The sequence below is a fragment of the Leptodactylus fuscus genome, chromosome 4, assembly GCF_031893055.1.
Source record: "Leptodactylus fuscus isolate aLepFus1 chromosome 4, aLepFus1.hap2, whole genome shotgun sequence".
Lineage (NCBI taxonomy): Eukaryota > Metazoa > Chordata > Amphibia > Anura > Leptodactylidae > Leptodactylus > Leptodactylus fuscus.
In genome coordinates, this window is record NC_134268.1 from 132,248,082 (window position 1) to 132,262,055 (window position 13,974).

The 13,974-nt window shown below is 44.6% G+C and overlaps 2 protein-coding genes across 3 annotated transcripts in view; one reads left to right on the forward strand and one right to left on the reverse strand.

Annotated features, from left to right (window-relative positions):
* Positions 1-5,114, forward strand: part of ICE1 (interactor of little elongation complex ELL subunit 1) — a 205,076-nt gene extending 199,962 nt beyond the window's left edge. For both annotated transcript variants that reach the window (XR_012715467.1, XR_012715468.1), the window contains one exon: positions 5,066-5,114. The gene's annotated coding sequence lies outside the window, so the exon portion shown is untranslated. The remainder of the gene's footprint in view (positions 1-5,065) is intronic.
* GALNT4 (polypeptide N-acetylgalactosaminyltransferase 4) overlaps positions 1-13,703 on the reverse strand; it is a 57,056-nt gene extending 43,353 nt beyond the window's left edge. The window contains exons 1-2 of the mRNA XM_075271172.1: positions 13,533-13,703; positions 2,088-2,518 (exon numbers count right to left, since the gene is read on the reverse strand). Coding sequence (XP_075127273.1) covers positions 2,088-2,467 — 380 coding nt within the window. The 5' untranslated portion in view covers positions 2,468-2,518; positions 13,533-13,703. The remainder of the gene's footprint in view (positions 1-2,087; positions 2,519-13,532) is intronic.
* Positions 13,704-13,974: the final 271 nt, after the last annotated feature.

Genomic DNA, 13,974 nt, shown 5'->3' on the forward strand with positions numbered 1-13,974 from the left:
GCTGACACCCGCAGCGCATGGTGCGCACACAGGTTCCCGGCAGCGCCGTACTATTACGGCGGATGTCGGAAAGGGGTTAATAAGTGAGATGACAAGACTCACTCACTGCTCCCTGGAGCTGTTATCTACTATTCTTCTGTCCAGGCAATCAATTCAGCTTATAAAGGCTCAGACAGTGTTAACTCTCTATGTAACAACAATCTCTTTACTGCAAATCCATTCTCTCCTTTGCAACATTTTTTTTTTCTCTCCAATCCTGTGTAATGTAATACACATTTACTGTGCAAATTATTTGATCTGCAGAAGTATAGATTTCTAGTAATCATAATAAAAAAAAATCTTCCATGGTAAAAGTAACGTCTATATCCAGTGACCTGCTTCATAGTGTCCTGTCCATCAAACAGTCAAAGCCGCCCCCCAATCTTGGAAAAGAATACATGAAGTGAGAAGTATAGACAGCAGGCAAATTGCATAGAGAGGGAATGTGAAAACTCCTTTAGGCTAAAACGCCATGTAGCAAGCTGCAGCAAAAAAGCACTATGGGAAAAACTGATTTCCTCTGCGAATTTTCTGCTTCCATTATACCTATAGGGAAACCGCAAGTGTTTTCATACGTATACTTGACATGCTGTGGTTGCCAAAACTGCAAGAGTTTTGTAAATCACAGCTTTTTCACTATGAGTATTTTTGTGCAATGTGTGGATGGCATTTCTTATTTGCCAGGGGTTTATGCTACGTGGGGATCCGGCTTCAAGTTATGGCAATAAATGATGCTGAGTATTATTCCCAAAACATAACAGCAACTTCCTAGAAAGAGTATGCAGAACCCATTCTGGACAGATTCTCTGCTACTGGACGGGAGGGAGAGGTGGGGCTTAATAGCAGAAGATGGTGGAACAACACAACCTCTCTTCTCAGTTGATATCATTGGATGTGAATTGAAGGTAGCAGTGACGCACAGATGAATTGCAAAATGCCCAAAGGCAGACAGGTAAGGCTGGGTTCACATCTGCGTCGGAATCTCAGCTGAAGAATAAGTCGCAAGAGATTGCCAAAAATCAACAGGAAAAAAAAAAACTGAGGCTGCCAGGGTTCTGTGTAGAATTGCTGTTTCAGTGTTCCAGCTCTCCCCGAATGACAGAGAGCCTGGCTCTATTGCGAACCTAACCAAGTATTTTTCAGAAAAAAAGCCCTGCAGAAGTCCTGCTTTGCAGAAAGCATAAGAAAAGAAGGCAGACCGGGTGTCTGTCGTATTATTTAGACCATCACTAGCATTGATTTAGAAGATGACTCTGCCCCTTTGCTCCTCTCTATCCTCCCACGTAAGTTCCAGAAGCATACCCACAGGCTTCTAGGTTGTTTTCGATATCCTCCCCGCCATCCCCCAGACCTTCCCTTCGCATTGTATACCCTTTGTTGTTGATTCCTTGCTTGTTTAGTTTTTGTATTGTAACAAAAATTTCAAATAAAATTCTTAATGTTTTTTATAAAAAATAAAAAAAAAACAGACTCTGGCATAAAAACAACTGAGCACAATGCATACCAAGAACTCAGGATTGACAGACAGGACAGACAGACACCAGAATAAAACAGAATGCATTCTTGGATCACAAAAGATTGCTCAGCCAGAGTGGGACTAAAGACAAACTTATATAGATACAGACACAAAGGGAAAGGCTGGAGGAAGAAAACAAGAGCAAACTAATAAAGATACAGGAACAGAACACAAAGGTAACCAGTGAGCTATATCTGCTAGGAGAGGCAGTATTCTGTTCAACACAGCGTGAAGGTGTTACAAATGCAGCCAGAGTCACTGCTTCAGAAATTCATTCACACTGATACATAGACTGAAGAAAAAAAAATCAGAAATCCATAATGTATTTAGCCAGCTTTAGCACCTTCCTAAGATCTCTAACATCTCCTAGATCACAATCATACGATGATGAACTGATAGGCCTAACTAAATGAAAGGACATTCAACTCAGCATAGCAGAACTAGTATTACTACGGTGGTCACTGATGAGAACTGCAGGCCTAGTAACATGGTTATAAGGGTATCAATCCTATACAGTATCTTCATCACTTACTCATACATCCTGTTATCCTGGATGTGCCGATGCAAAGATATCTGGTCACTCAAATAAATATTAATAGCATATTTTTCAATGCTTTCTTCTTGCATCTTCTTTTCAGCAGAATTGACCTGCAGATGTGCTGCTTTTCCCCACTCCCCAAGTGCATTTGGATTTGGAGGTGGTTTAATGTATAGCGGACGGCTTAAGTCCTCCATTTTTTCCTCTGTTGCAGGCAAACCTCTTTCGCTCCTCTTTTTTGTTACATGATTCTCGTTCTCCAAAGAAGAAAAAGAAGAAACAGAAAGTTCCACCACCATATAGGTAACCATGAAGAGTCCGACCAACACAAAGGTCTTCACAAAAAGTGAACTTTTCCTCAAACGGATCCTCATCGCATGAGATTTCCAATCTGGCCAAGCACCAGTTCAACTAATGCTGCAAGTCTGAAAGAAGAAAGACTTTATATCACTGGGAAATTTATGAAAAATATCACATGGTTTTCGCTAAGTTGATTATTACTGACATTCTGTTACAGGCACAACTCTAACAATAGTGAAACATACTACTATATGAATTTCTATAAAAATAGTTTTAAAAAATTACTTTAGGTGGAGGTATTGAATTCTGTAATGGTTGACTCTTCATAGGACAATAAGGTTGTGTTCACGTGTACCCTGGAGGAACAAAACAAGGGAAATCAGAAGCAGAAATTGAAACAGAGTCTTACCACATCTCATAGTAACTTGGTTTCTGTCGTGCTTGCAAACAGAACATAGTTTTATCGAATGATGATAATATTAATAAATAATAATAATAACACATACAATTTTCACTGAAAGAGTTGTGATTGGTCTGTAAGGTATACACAATATCTGTTACATTCTGCAAATGTTGTACCTGTATGTAACTTTTGATTGGATAAAAACAAATTCCATACCTGGTATAGATGAAGAAACATAATAAAATCCTAAAGTTAATATTTAATCTGTGAACAGATCACGGACAAGCAGCAGAGTTTTAGTGTAACAGGATATGCAAATAAAGGATCTGAAGAGAGGACCACATCAGCAAACGTCATACATAGTAACATGGTTATAAGGGTATCTATCCTATACAGAAGGCATGTCAAACATGCGGCCCTTTACAGGCATGTCTGCGGCCCGCACAAAAGTCTCAAACTTTGTCTCTAAACTTTAGAGACAAAGTTTGAGACTTTTGTGCGGGCCGCAGATGTACAAAACTCACGATCAGCACTTGGAAAGTGAGCGGTGGATTGGGGTGGCCCTGCTGGACGCAGCGCTGCTCCAGCGGCCGCCCCTCACCCTTCGCAGAGAGCAGGTTTCCCTGCCTGCTCCGCTCCCTCCTCCCTGCCCCCTCCTCCCCACACGCCGGGTGACGTGACCACGTAATCAGGCCCGCACCCGATGTGTGCCTGCGTCCTACGCGGTCTCACAAGACCGCTGCGCAGGCTGACGAGCAGAAGCAGGTAAGCTTCTGCAGAAGAAATTGTGATTTTTCAAGTATTTAACCCCTATCCTACGGATAGGGGATAAATACTAGATTTATGATGATGGGGGGGTTGGAGTGCTGGGGGAGGGGGGCTTTTTGATGTCTGTCTGGCCATTCCTTGGGCTTGAGGACTGTTTTTTTTCCCACCCACCTTGTAATTCTTGCACTTGGGGGTTAATTGGAGCATTACAGTCTGTAGTACTCCTATTAACCCCCAAGTGCAAGAATTGCAAGTGGGTGGGAAAAAACAGTCCTCAGGCCCAAGGAAGGGCCAGACATCCAGAAGCCCCCTGATTGCAGACATTTACTGTCTCATTATTGTGCAAACCCCATTTAAGGCTAAGGCTAAAACCCCATGTCGTGGGAAACATAGCTTTTCTTGTTGAAGATTTTGTTGCAGTTTCTTGAGCCAAGCTATGGCTTACGGTGCGGAAAAGCTGCTTTTTTTGTTTTTTGTCGAATTTGCTGCAGTTTCTTGAGTCAAAGCCAAGAGCAGGTCCGTTATGATAACAGTGACAGGGGGTGCGATAAAGTGGAGGTTCACATCTTACGAATATCTGTCAAATTTCCTGGGGTTCACCTGAAGCTGCTATAGGGGGCCACTGTGGAGCACATTATACTGTGGGGGACACTGTGAAGCACATTACACTGTGTGGTGGGGGGGACCACTGTGAAGCACATTACACTGTGTGGTGGGGGGGACCACTGTGGAGCACATTACACTGTGTGGTGGGGGGGACCACTGTGGAGCACATTACACTGTGTGGTGGGGGGGGACCACTGTGGAGCACATTACACTGTGTGGTGGGGGGGACCACTGTGGAGCACATTACACTGTGTGGTGGGGGGGACCACTGTGGAGCACATTACACTGTGTGGTGGGGGGGCCACTGTGGAGCACATTACACTGTGTGGTGGGGGGGCCACTGTGGAGCACATTACACTGTGTGGTGGGGGGGCCACTGTGGAGCACATTACACTGTGTGGTGGGGGGGCCACTGTGGAGCACATTACACTGTGTGGTGGGGGGGCCACTGTGGAGCACATTACACTGTGTGGTGGGGGGGCCACTGTGGAGCACATTACACTGTGTGGTGAGGGGGCCACTGTGGAGCACATTACACTGTGTGGTGAGGGGGCCACTGTGGAGCACATTACACTGTGTGGTGGGGGGGCCACTGTGGAGCACATTACACTGCGTGGTGGGGGGGCCACTGTGGAGCACATTACACTGCGTGGTGGGGGCCACTGTGGAGCACATTACACTGTGTGGGGTGGCCACTGTGGAGCACATTACACTGTGTGGGGTGGCCACTGTGGAGCACATTATACTGTGTGTGGGGCACTGTGGAGATCATTATACTGTGTTCTTCTGTCCTATGTTTATGTTTTGTCTATTTTGTTTTTGGATTCTGCCATAGTATTTGTTAAGCTTTAAGGCTGAGGCCCCTTATTGCAGAAAGGCTGCTTTTTTGTTGCAGATTTTGCTGCAGTTTTTGAGCCAAAGCCAGAACTGGATTGAGCAGAAGGTAGAAGAAGTATAAGAGCTTCCTATATATTTCCCATTCATTTTGTAGCAATTCTTTGCTTTGGCTCAAGAAACCACAACAAAATCTATAATTTAATAAAACTGCTTTTCAGCAGTGTGGGGCCTTAGCTTAAAGCCAGCGTGCAGCAGTTCTGCTCCCTGTTCAGATACTAATGATCCTGCCACACAGATGTTGAAGAGAGCCTTTCATCAGATCAGGCACATGCAGTTTTATATACTGCTGGAAAGCTGAATTCAGCGGACTATCGGCTTTCCCGATCTGTGCCCAGTGTAAAGCGCTATCGGTCCCGGTACCGTAGGGCTTTACAGTCAGAAGGGCGTTTCTGACACTTAGCCAGGAACGTCCTTCTGCCCAGCAGCGGCCTATCGCTCCGTACTGTGGAGCGTGGAGGAACGCCCCCTCCCCTCCTGATAATGCTCGTCTATGGACAAGCTCCTCCCCACTCACACTCTACAGCGCGATAGGCGCCGCGGGGCAGAAGGACGTTCCTGCCTAACTGTCAGAAATGCCCTTCTGACACTAAAGCGCTACGGTCCCAGGACCGATAGCGCTTTACACCGGGCACAGATCGGGAAAGCTGACAGTGCGCTGAATTCAGCGCACTGTCAGCTTTCCAGCAGTATATAAAACTGCATGTGCCCGATCTGATGAAAGGTCTCTTTAAATGACTAATTGATTACAACATCTGTTAACCTGTTCTCTGCTATTGGCGAGGAACAGGTTAACAGACGCAGTAGTCAACTGCCGCCATTAAACGCAGCATCCAATAGTCCATGTTTACACTGCCCCAGCGCTGTAATATACCTTTTTGCACAATATGGTTCCTTTCTTTTAAGACTCACCTCTTGTGAGCACATTGTGTGGAGCAGGAGATTAAGTGATGAGAGGCAGACTCAACAGAGTTTAGATGTTCAAATGCTGCTCAGTCCCATTCTAATATTAATGAGACTATTTTAATGTGTAAGGGAGCAATCACACGGAGTAATTAATGCGGCACTGATTCTGGCACAATAACTTGCGTAAAAAATCAGCGCTAACAAAAAGACTCCCATTGACTTCAATGGATTCCATTTTACGCGCGTAAAATGGAACTCATTGAAGTCAATGGGAGTCTTTTTTTCAGCGCTGATTTTTTACGCGAGTTATTGTGCCAGAATCAGCGCCGTTACTCCGTGTGAATGCACCCTAAAAACGCCTTTACAGACATCTATGACACCTGTATAATGCATTACTGAAACCTCTGCCTGAACTATTTATTTATATTTAGATTTAGAAATAATTATTTGATCCCTTGCTGATTTTGTAACTTTGCCCACTGACAAAGACATGAACAGTCTATAATTTTAAAGGTTAATTTTCACAGTGAGAGCGAATATCAAAAATAAAATCTGGAAAAAAAAAAAATCACATTGTATAAATTTATTTGCATTTTGCATGGGGAAATCAGTATTTAATCCCCTACCAACCTTCGGCTCTCCAGCTGCTTGGAAACTACAACTCCCTACATGCTCCATTCACTTCCATGGGAGTTCCAAGAACAGCAGAGCAAGTATGCATGCTAGGAGTTGTAGTTTTGCAACAGCTGGAGAGACGTACGTTCCCTACCCCTGAGTTAGATGCTCCTAAACTATTTTATATTGACACCTGTATAAAAGACTCCTGTCCACAGACTCAATCTGTCAGACTCTAATCTCTACAACATAGACAAGACCAAAGAGCTTTCTAAGGATGTCAGGGACAAGATCATAGACCTGTACAAGGTTGGAATGGGCTTAAGCAAAACCATAAGCAAGACGCTGGGTGAGAAGGAGACAACGGTTGGTGCAATAGTAAGAAAATGGAGGAAATACAAAATGACTGTCAATCGATATCGACCTGGGACTCTATGCAAAATCTCACCTCATGAGATATCCTTGATCATGAGGAAGGTGAGAGCTCAGCCTAAAACCACACAGGGGAACTTATTAATGATCTCAAGGGAACTAGGACCACAGTCACCAAGAAAACCATTGGTAACACATTACGCCGTAATGGACTAAAATCCTGCAGTGTCCGCAAGGTCCCCCTGCTCAAGAAGGCACATGTGCAGGCCCGTCTGAAATTTGCCAATGAACACTGATTTCCTATCTGGTTCTCTGTTAACAGTTTTATCTATTTTGCCCTGCTTGTTCTTGTTTTTTTCCTCTCTTTTGTTTATTACTCTTTATAACTTTATAGAATTCAATAAAAATTACATTAAAAAACTCACTGTAATTTAAATTCCTCCAGGTGTATAGTATTCAAAATGGGGTCATATGTCAGAGTATTTCAAAATGCAATTCTTTAATCCATGGGTGACATTTTGGTGACAGAAACATTGCCTATGGATGAATTTTGGAGTGCTGATTCTTTGCTTCTACTATTTAAATTGGTATCCATTCCTTAAAACCTTATAGGCAAGCACCCAGTATTTTTTTTTTTTTTTGGTAAATGTATGTCAATGGCCATCCTTTTGCATCCAAAAAACGGATCTGCTAAATGGATGTATAAACGTGGAGTCTAAAACAGCACTGGCGCAGATTTGGAAATCGCAGTTTGTCGGCGCTGCGGTTTGAAATGCAATGTGGGCATGAGATTCACATGGATCCCATCCACTTTGCAGGTATCGTAAAATGCCCCGGTTTATCCCGCAGCGTGTGAACTTACCCTTAGTGTATTTTGTAAACTATGGGTTTTTTTTTCCTTTTTTACATAGTATTGCAGAACATCGCACATTAGTTCATATGGGAACTATGCATTGCCTGGCCTCTTGGCTGCCATGGCTATCCCATGGAAACTGCAATCTTATCGCAGGGGGTCCGAGAGGTGACAGCGATTTTGCCCCTGGACACCCTGGATGCCATGATCGCTATTGATCACGCCATCCAGCAGTTAGATCTGCTGGAGTCAAAGTATTTTCCGATTCCAGCGGTTGGTCCCAGTCCTTGGCTCTATAATACAGCAGAGAGCCAAAAGTAACGATGCAAGCACAATTTATGAGCCCGTGGCATTACAATGCCATCTTAATACAGCGATGAGCAAGCATTAACTATATGCTCAGTGCGATATAATAATTTCCCTAGTGGGACAAAGTGAAAAAAAAAAAAAAAAGAAGTTAGATAGTGATACATCTCTATGTCCCTAACACATAGCTTTAATTGATACGAAAAATAACAATCAAACCAGCACATAATTGGTGTTACCACGTCTGAAACAACCCATATTAAAAGGTTAATATGTTATTTAATCTACATAGTAGACACTATAAAAAAAATTTAACACACACACAAATTTATATTTTTGTTGAATATTGTCTACCAATAATGGAGTGAATTCAATAAGATATATACACTGCTAAAGAGTACAGATGATAACGAGAGCTTATTCTGCAAAGATATTTGCCCGTACACAGCCCAATCAATTGAAAAATTAAAAAACTTTTTGGGTCTTAGCAATGCAAAAACAGATATTTTTTGTTTGTTTTTTTAAAATACTTTAAAAATTACTTTATAAGGCAGAGGCCCCATGGGACATAAACGCCACAATTTCCCAGTGGTGGAAATCATGGTGTTTTACAGTAACTGCAAAGTGGATGGGATTCTTGCAAATCCCATGCCCGCTTTGCAGTAAAAACTGCATCGCACACACGCAAGTCAATGGTGGTATTGCCAGTTAGGGGTTACGGCTTCACTCAAAAAAAACAAAACAAATAAAAGTTTAACTTTGTTTAAAATCTTATCTTTTCAGGACCATCCAATATATGATCATGTGGGAGCCAACACTGATCAGCTCTTTTGGACTGCTTTCAAGACTGGTACTGTATAGTGAATAGAGTTACAAGAGGGTTTTGTACAAGTTTTAGTTCTAGAAAATCGATTAGGCGGGAGTACCATGTTGTAAAAAAAAAAAAAAAAATTAAAAATCTGTGTTTTTGAAAAATCACAGCTCGTCAACTATACCTATGGAAAGACTGGCATTCTCCATATAGGTTTAATAGGGCCATTAAGATCAAAGAGGAAAACTCTGTGGACTTTCTGTGAAAATATGTTGCCTTGATAAATTTCCACCGTGGTTTTTTTCCCACTGCATCTCCCTACGTGGGGGCCTTAGCCTTAATCAAAAAGTAATATATACTTTAAACTGATGTTTTTTTTAAAACACTAGTTATCCTGCAAAAGCCCTAATTTGGCTACATTTATGGAAAGATAAATAATAGAGATGAGCGAACAGTGTTCTATCGAACACATGTTCGATCGGATATCAGGGTGTTCGCCATGTTCGAATCGAATCGAACACCACGTGGTAAAGTGCGCCAAAATTCGATTCCCCTCCCACCTTCCCTGGCGCCTTTTTTGCACCAATAACAGCGCAGGGGAGGTGGGACAGGAACTACGACACTGGGGGCATTGAAAAAAATTGGAAAAAGTCATTGGCTGCCGAAATCAGGTGACCTCCATTTTAGACGAATAGTGGATTTCAAATCCGGGTCATATGAGAATGTGAACTTTGTGACTATGAGACAGGGATAGCTGTACAGGCAGGGATAGCTAGGGATAACCTTTATTTAGGGGGGAATGTTATTAAAAATAACTTTTTGGGGCTCTATCGGGTGTGTAATTGTGATTTTTGTGAGATAAACTTTTTCCCATAGGGATGCATTGGCCAGCGCTGATTGGCCGAATTCCGTACTCTGGCCAATCAGTGCTGGCCAATGCATTCTATTAGCTTGATGAAGCAGAGTGTGCACAAGGGTTCAAGCGCACCCTCGGCTCTGATGTAGCAGAGCTGAGGCTGCACAAGGGTTCAAGCGCACCCTCGGCTCTGATGTAGGAGAGCCGAGGGTGCACTTGAACCCTTGTGCACCCTCGGCTCTGCTACATCAGAGCCGAGGGTGCGCTTGAACCCTTGTGCACACTCTGCTTCATCAAGCTAATAGAATGCATTGGCCAGCGCTGATTGGCCAATGCATTCTATTAGCCCGATGAAGTAGAGCTGAATGTGTGTGCTAAGCACACACATTCAGCTCTACTTCATCGGGCTAATAGAATGCATTGGCCAGCGCTGATTGGCCAGAGTACGGAATTCGGCCAATCAGCGCTGGCTCTGCTGGAGGAGGCGGAGTCTAAGATCGCTCCACACCAGTCTCCATTCAGGTCCGACCTTAGACTCCGCCTCCTCCAGCAGAGCCAGCGCTGATTGGCCGAATTCCGTACTCTGGCCAATCAGCACTGGCTAATGCATTGTATTGGCTTGATGAAGCAGTGCTGAATGTGTGTGCTTAGCACACACATTCAGCTCTACTTCATCGGGCTAATAGAATGCATTGGCCAATCAGCGCTGGCCAATGCATTCTATTAGCGTGAACTGAGTTTGCACAGGGGTTCTAGTGCACCCTCGGCTCTGCTACATCAGATTGCTACATCTGATGTAGCAGTGCCGAGTGTGCATCAGATGTGTAGTTGAGCAAAACTGACTCAGCACTGCTAAGTCTGCATTCGCATAGGAATGCATTGGCCAGCCTTCGGCCAATCAGCGCTGGCTCTGCCGGAGGAGGCGGAGTCTAAGGTCGGACCTGAATGGAGACTGGTGTGGAGCGATCTTAGACTCCGCCTCCTCCAGCAGAGCCAGCGCTGATTGGCCGAATTCCGTACTCTGGCCAATTAGCACTGGCTAATGCATTGTATTGGCGTGATGAAGCAGTGCTGAATGTGTGTGCTTAGCACACACATTCAGCTCTACTTCATCGGGCTAATAGAATGCATTGGCCAGCGCTGATTGGCCAGAGTACGGAATTCGGCCAATCAGCGCTGGCTCTGCTGGAGGAGGCGGAGTCTAAGATCGCTCCACACCAGTCTCCATTCAGGTCCGACCTTAGACTCCGCCTCCTCCAGCAGAGCCAGCGCTGATTGGCCGAATTCCGTACTCTGGCCAATCAGCACTGGCTAATGCATTGTATTGGCTTGATGAAGCAGTGCTGAATGTGTGTGCTTAGCACACACATTCAGCTCTACTTCATCGGGCTAATAGAATGCATTGGCCAATCAGCGCTGGCCAATGCATTCTATTAGCGTGAACTGAGTTTGCACAGGGGTTCTAGTGCACCCTCGGCTCTGCTACATCAGATTGCTACATCTGATGTAGCAGTGCCGAGTGTGCATCAGATGTGTAGTTGAGCAAAACTGACTCAGCACTGCTAAGTCTGCATTCGCATAGGAATGCATTGGCCAGCCTTCGGCCAATCAGCGCTGGCTCTGCCGGAGGAGGCGGAGTCTAAGGTCGGACCTGAATGGAGACTGGTGTGGAGCGATCTTAGACTCCGCCTCCTCCAGCAGAGCCAGCGCTGATTGGTCGAGTTCCGTACTCTGGCCAATCAGCACTGGCCAATGCATTTCTATGGGGAAAAGTTAGCTTGCGAAAATCGCAAACTGACAGGGATTTCCATGAAATAAAGTGACTTTTATGCCCCCAGACATGCTTCCCCTGCTGTCCCAGTGTCATTCCAGGGTGTTGGTATCATTTCCTGGGGTGTCATAGTGGACTTGGTGACCCTCCAGACACGAATTTGGGTTTCCCCCTTAACGAGTTTATGTTCCCCATAGACTATAATGGGGTTCGAAACCCATTCGAACACTCGAACAGTGAGCGGCTGTTCGAATCGAATTTCGAACCTCGAACATTTTAGTGTTCGCTCATCTCTAATAAATAAAGTTACAGCATCATTTTGAGAAACTGTGTGACCCATAGCCCTTACTGGATGTCTTTTATAGCATATTAAGGGCTCGTTCACATGTGAACAAAGGGGCGGATTTCGCTTCAAAATCCGCCCCTTTACAATGGTGGTCTATGCAGACCACCGGTCTTCTTTTTTCTGCTAGCGGCGGGCTGCTGCTAGCGGAGAAAAGAAGCGACATGTCCTTTCTTCAGGCGGAAGCCGCGGTCCATCATGGTCGCGGCAGGCGGGTTTTGACCAGAGAGAGACGCAGCTCGCTGCGTCTCTCTCTGTCAAAACCCGCGCGGGCCCCCAACGTGTGAACTAACCCTAAGGGTATGTACACATGGGTCTGAAATACTGTGGAATTTCAGTGAAGAAAAACTGCAGCATTTCACTATGTACTAGATATCTTATTTGCATGCTGTGGATAAAAGCCACATAAAATCAGTGCGGAAAGTGAGCTACTGTACAAATTTTCACAGCAAGTATCAGTCTTTACAGAGCATAGAATAAAGTTAGTCTGCAACAAAAACTGCAGCATTTGGAGCTTTACTGCATATTTTTTGCTGCAAAAAGACTGCTGTGTTTTAGTCCTGAACAGACATACTGTTTGGTCTCACATAGGCAAATACAGCGTGGAAAATCTAGACCACATATCCTAGACTGAATTTGGTACGGAGGCTGAAGTACTCAGATTTTCCAGACTATACTTACTCATGTGCAGGAGGCATTAGGGTTGGTTTATGCATATGCTGAAATTATATTGCAGTGCCTACTGCACCTTTGCAATACTGCAACAATTTGCTATGACGATAAATAAGAAACTCAGAATATGCAATTGGGCCATTATGTACTGTTTAATACATGTGTATCTGTGAGCCTGTTTGTAGAAACGATCCCACCAGAAACAGGGGGCTAATTAAAAAAAAAAATACTGAATTTGCACTAAGTGGCAGAAGAATGGCATGACAAGCTCTTGTATTTTTGACCAAACCATGGCTGAGATTTTCTAACAGGACAGATGTGATTCTGACAGACATTGTGAATGATCATTCGCTGACATTTTTTTAAAATAATCATTTGCCAGAAAGTTTCCCTCAGGTAAAGAGACATTAGTACACGACTTTCATACATTTCTAGGAGGAAACTTTCCTCATACTTCACATCACCCAGGTAAGAGACCATTACAACTCACCAGAGAAGTATTCTACATTTTATCATAACTGGTTTAGTGGAATCCCTGACCTGACAACCTGTCACAATCCAATGTATCCAGTCATTGCACCCTGCCTAACACCAGCCATACAGGGAATGTCACTGTCACACCCTCAGAATTTGGTTAGTACTTTGCAAAGCAAAACTAGAAGTAAAGGCAACACAGATAGTCCAAATCCGGCTGGATATACCTACCATATATATATGTATGCAATCGTGAGATTCCCTACACAGAAGAAGCAGCTGCAGGCTGGACATAAGCTTTACCCTGCAGGCACACACATACACTGTATACACATACAAGACATCTGCCGTCACCATGAACCTTGCTCTGTGTAGAAGGTCTGCTGTAGATAAGCACAGGTAATACAAGTATATAACACCACACAAGGAGTGACAGGGCGCCCCATAGCTGTCAGTGTGTGCCCGCCCAGTCACTACACGACTACTCACAGTGTAAGCTGCCCAACAGGTTCACATCCCCGCCGTATGAGGAGCTGTACGGGTGCCCGGTACCGGTGTATTGCTTCGGTGAGTACAAGGGAAGTGAACTGCTGCTGAGGCTGTGTACAGCTTCCTTTCACTTTCTCGGAGCCCTCCTGACGTGAATATGGCGCCCCTCCTCTCCTGCACTGAGAGCCGACCCTCCCGCCTCCTCCTTCCTTCTCCCTCCAGATCATGTGCCTGACTGGGAGGCTCGGCCACTCTGACCCTTCCAGAATGAGGACAGGGCGGTAGTTCTTGTGGTGAGCGCGCATCTCCACACAGCGGGGGGGGGGTGGGGGGGGGGGTGATGTCAATAGCACGACAAAGCCTGCGCTTCTCACATCTAGTTACCTCAGGAAGAACCACACTGCTTCTCTACTGTCGTGTGCAGCGAGGAAGACAGTGTAAG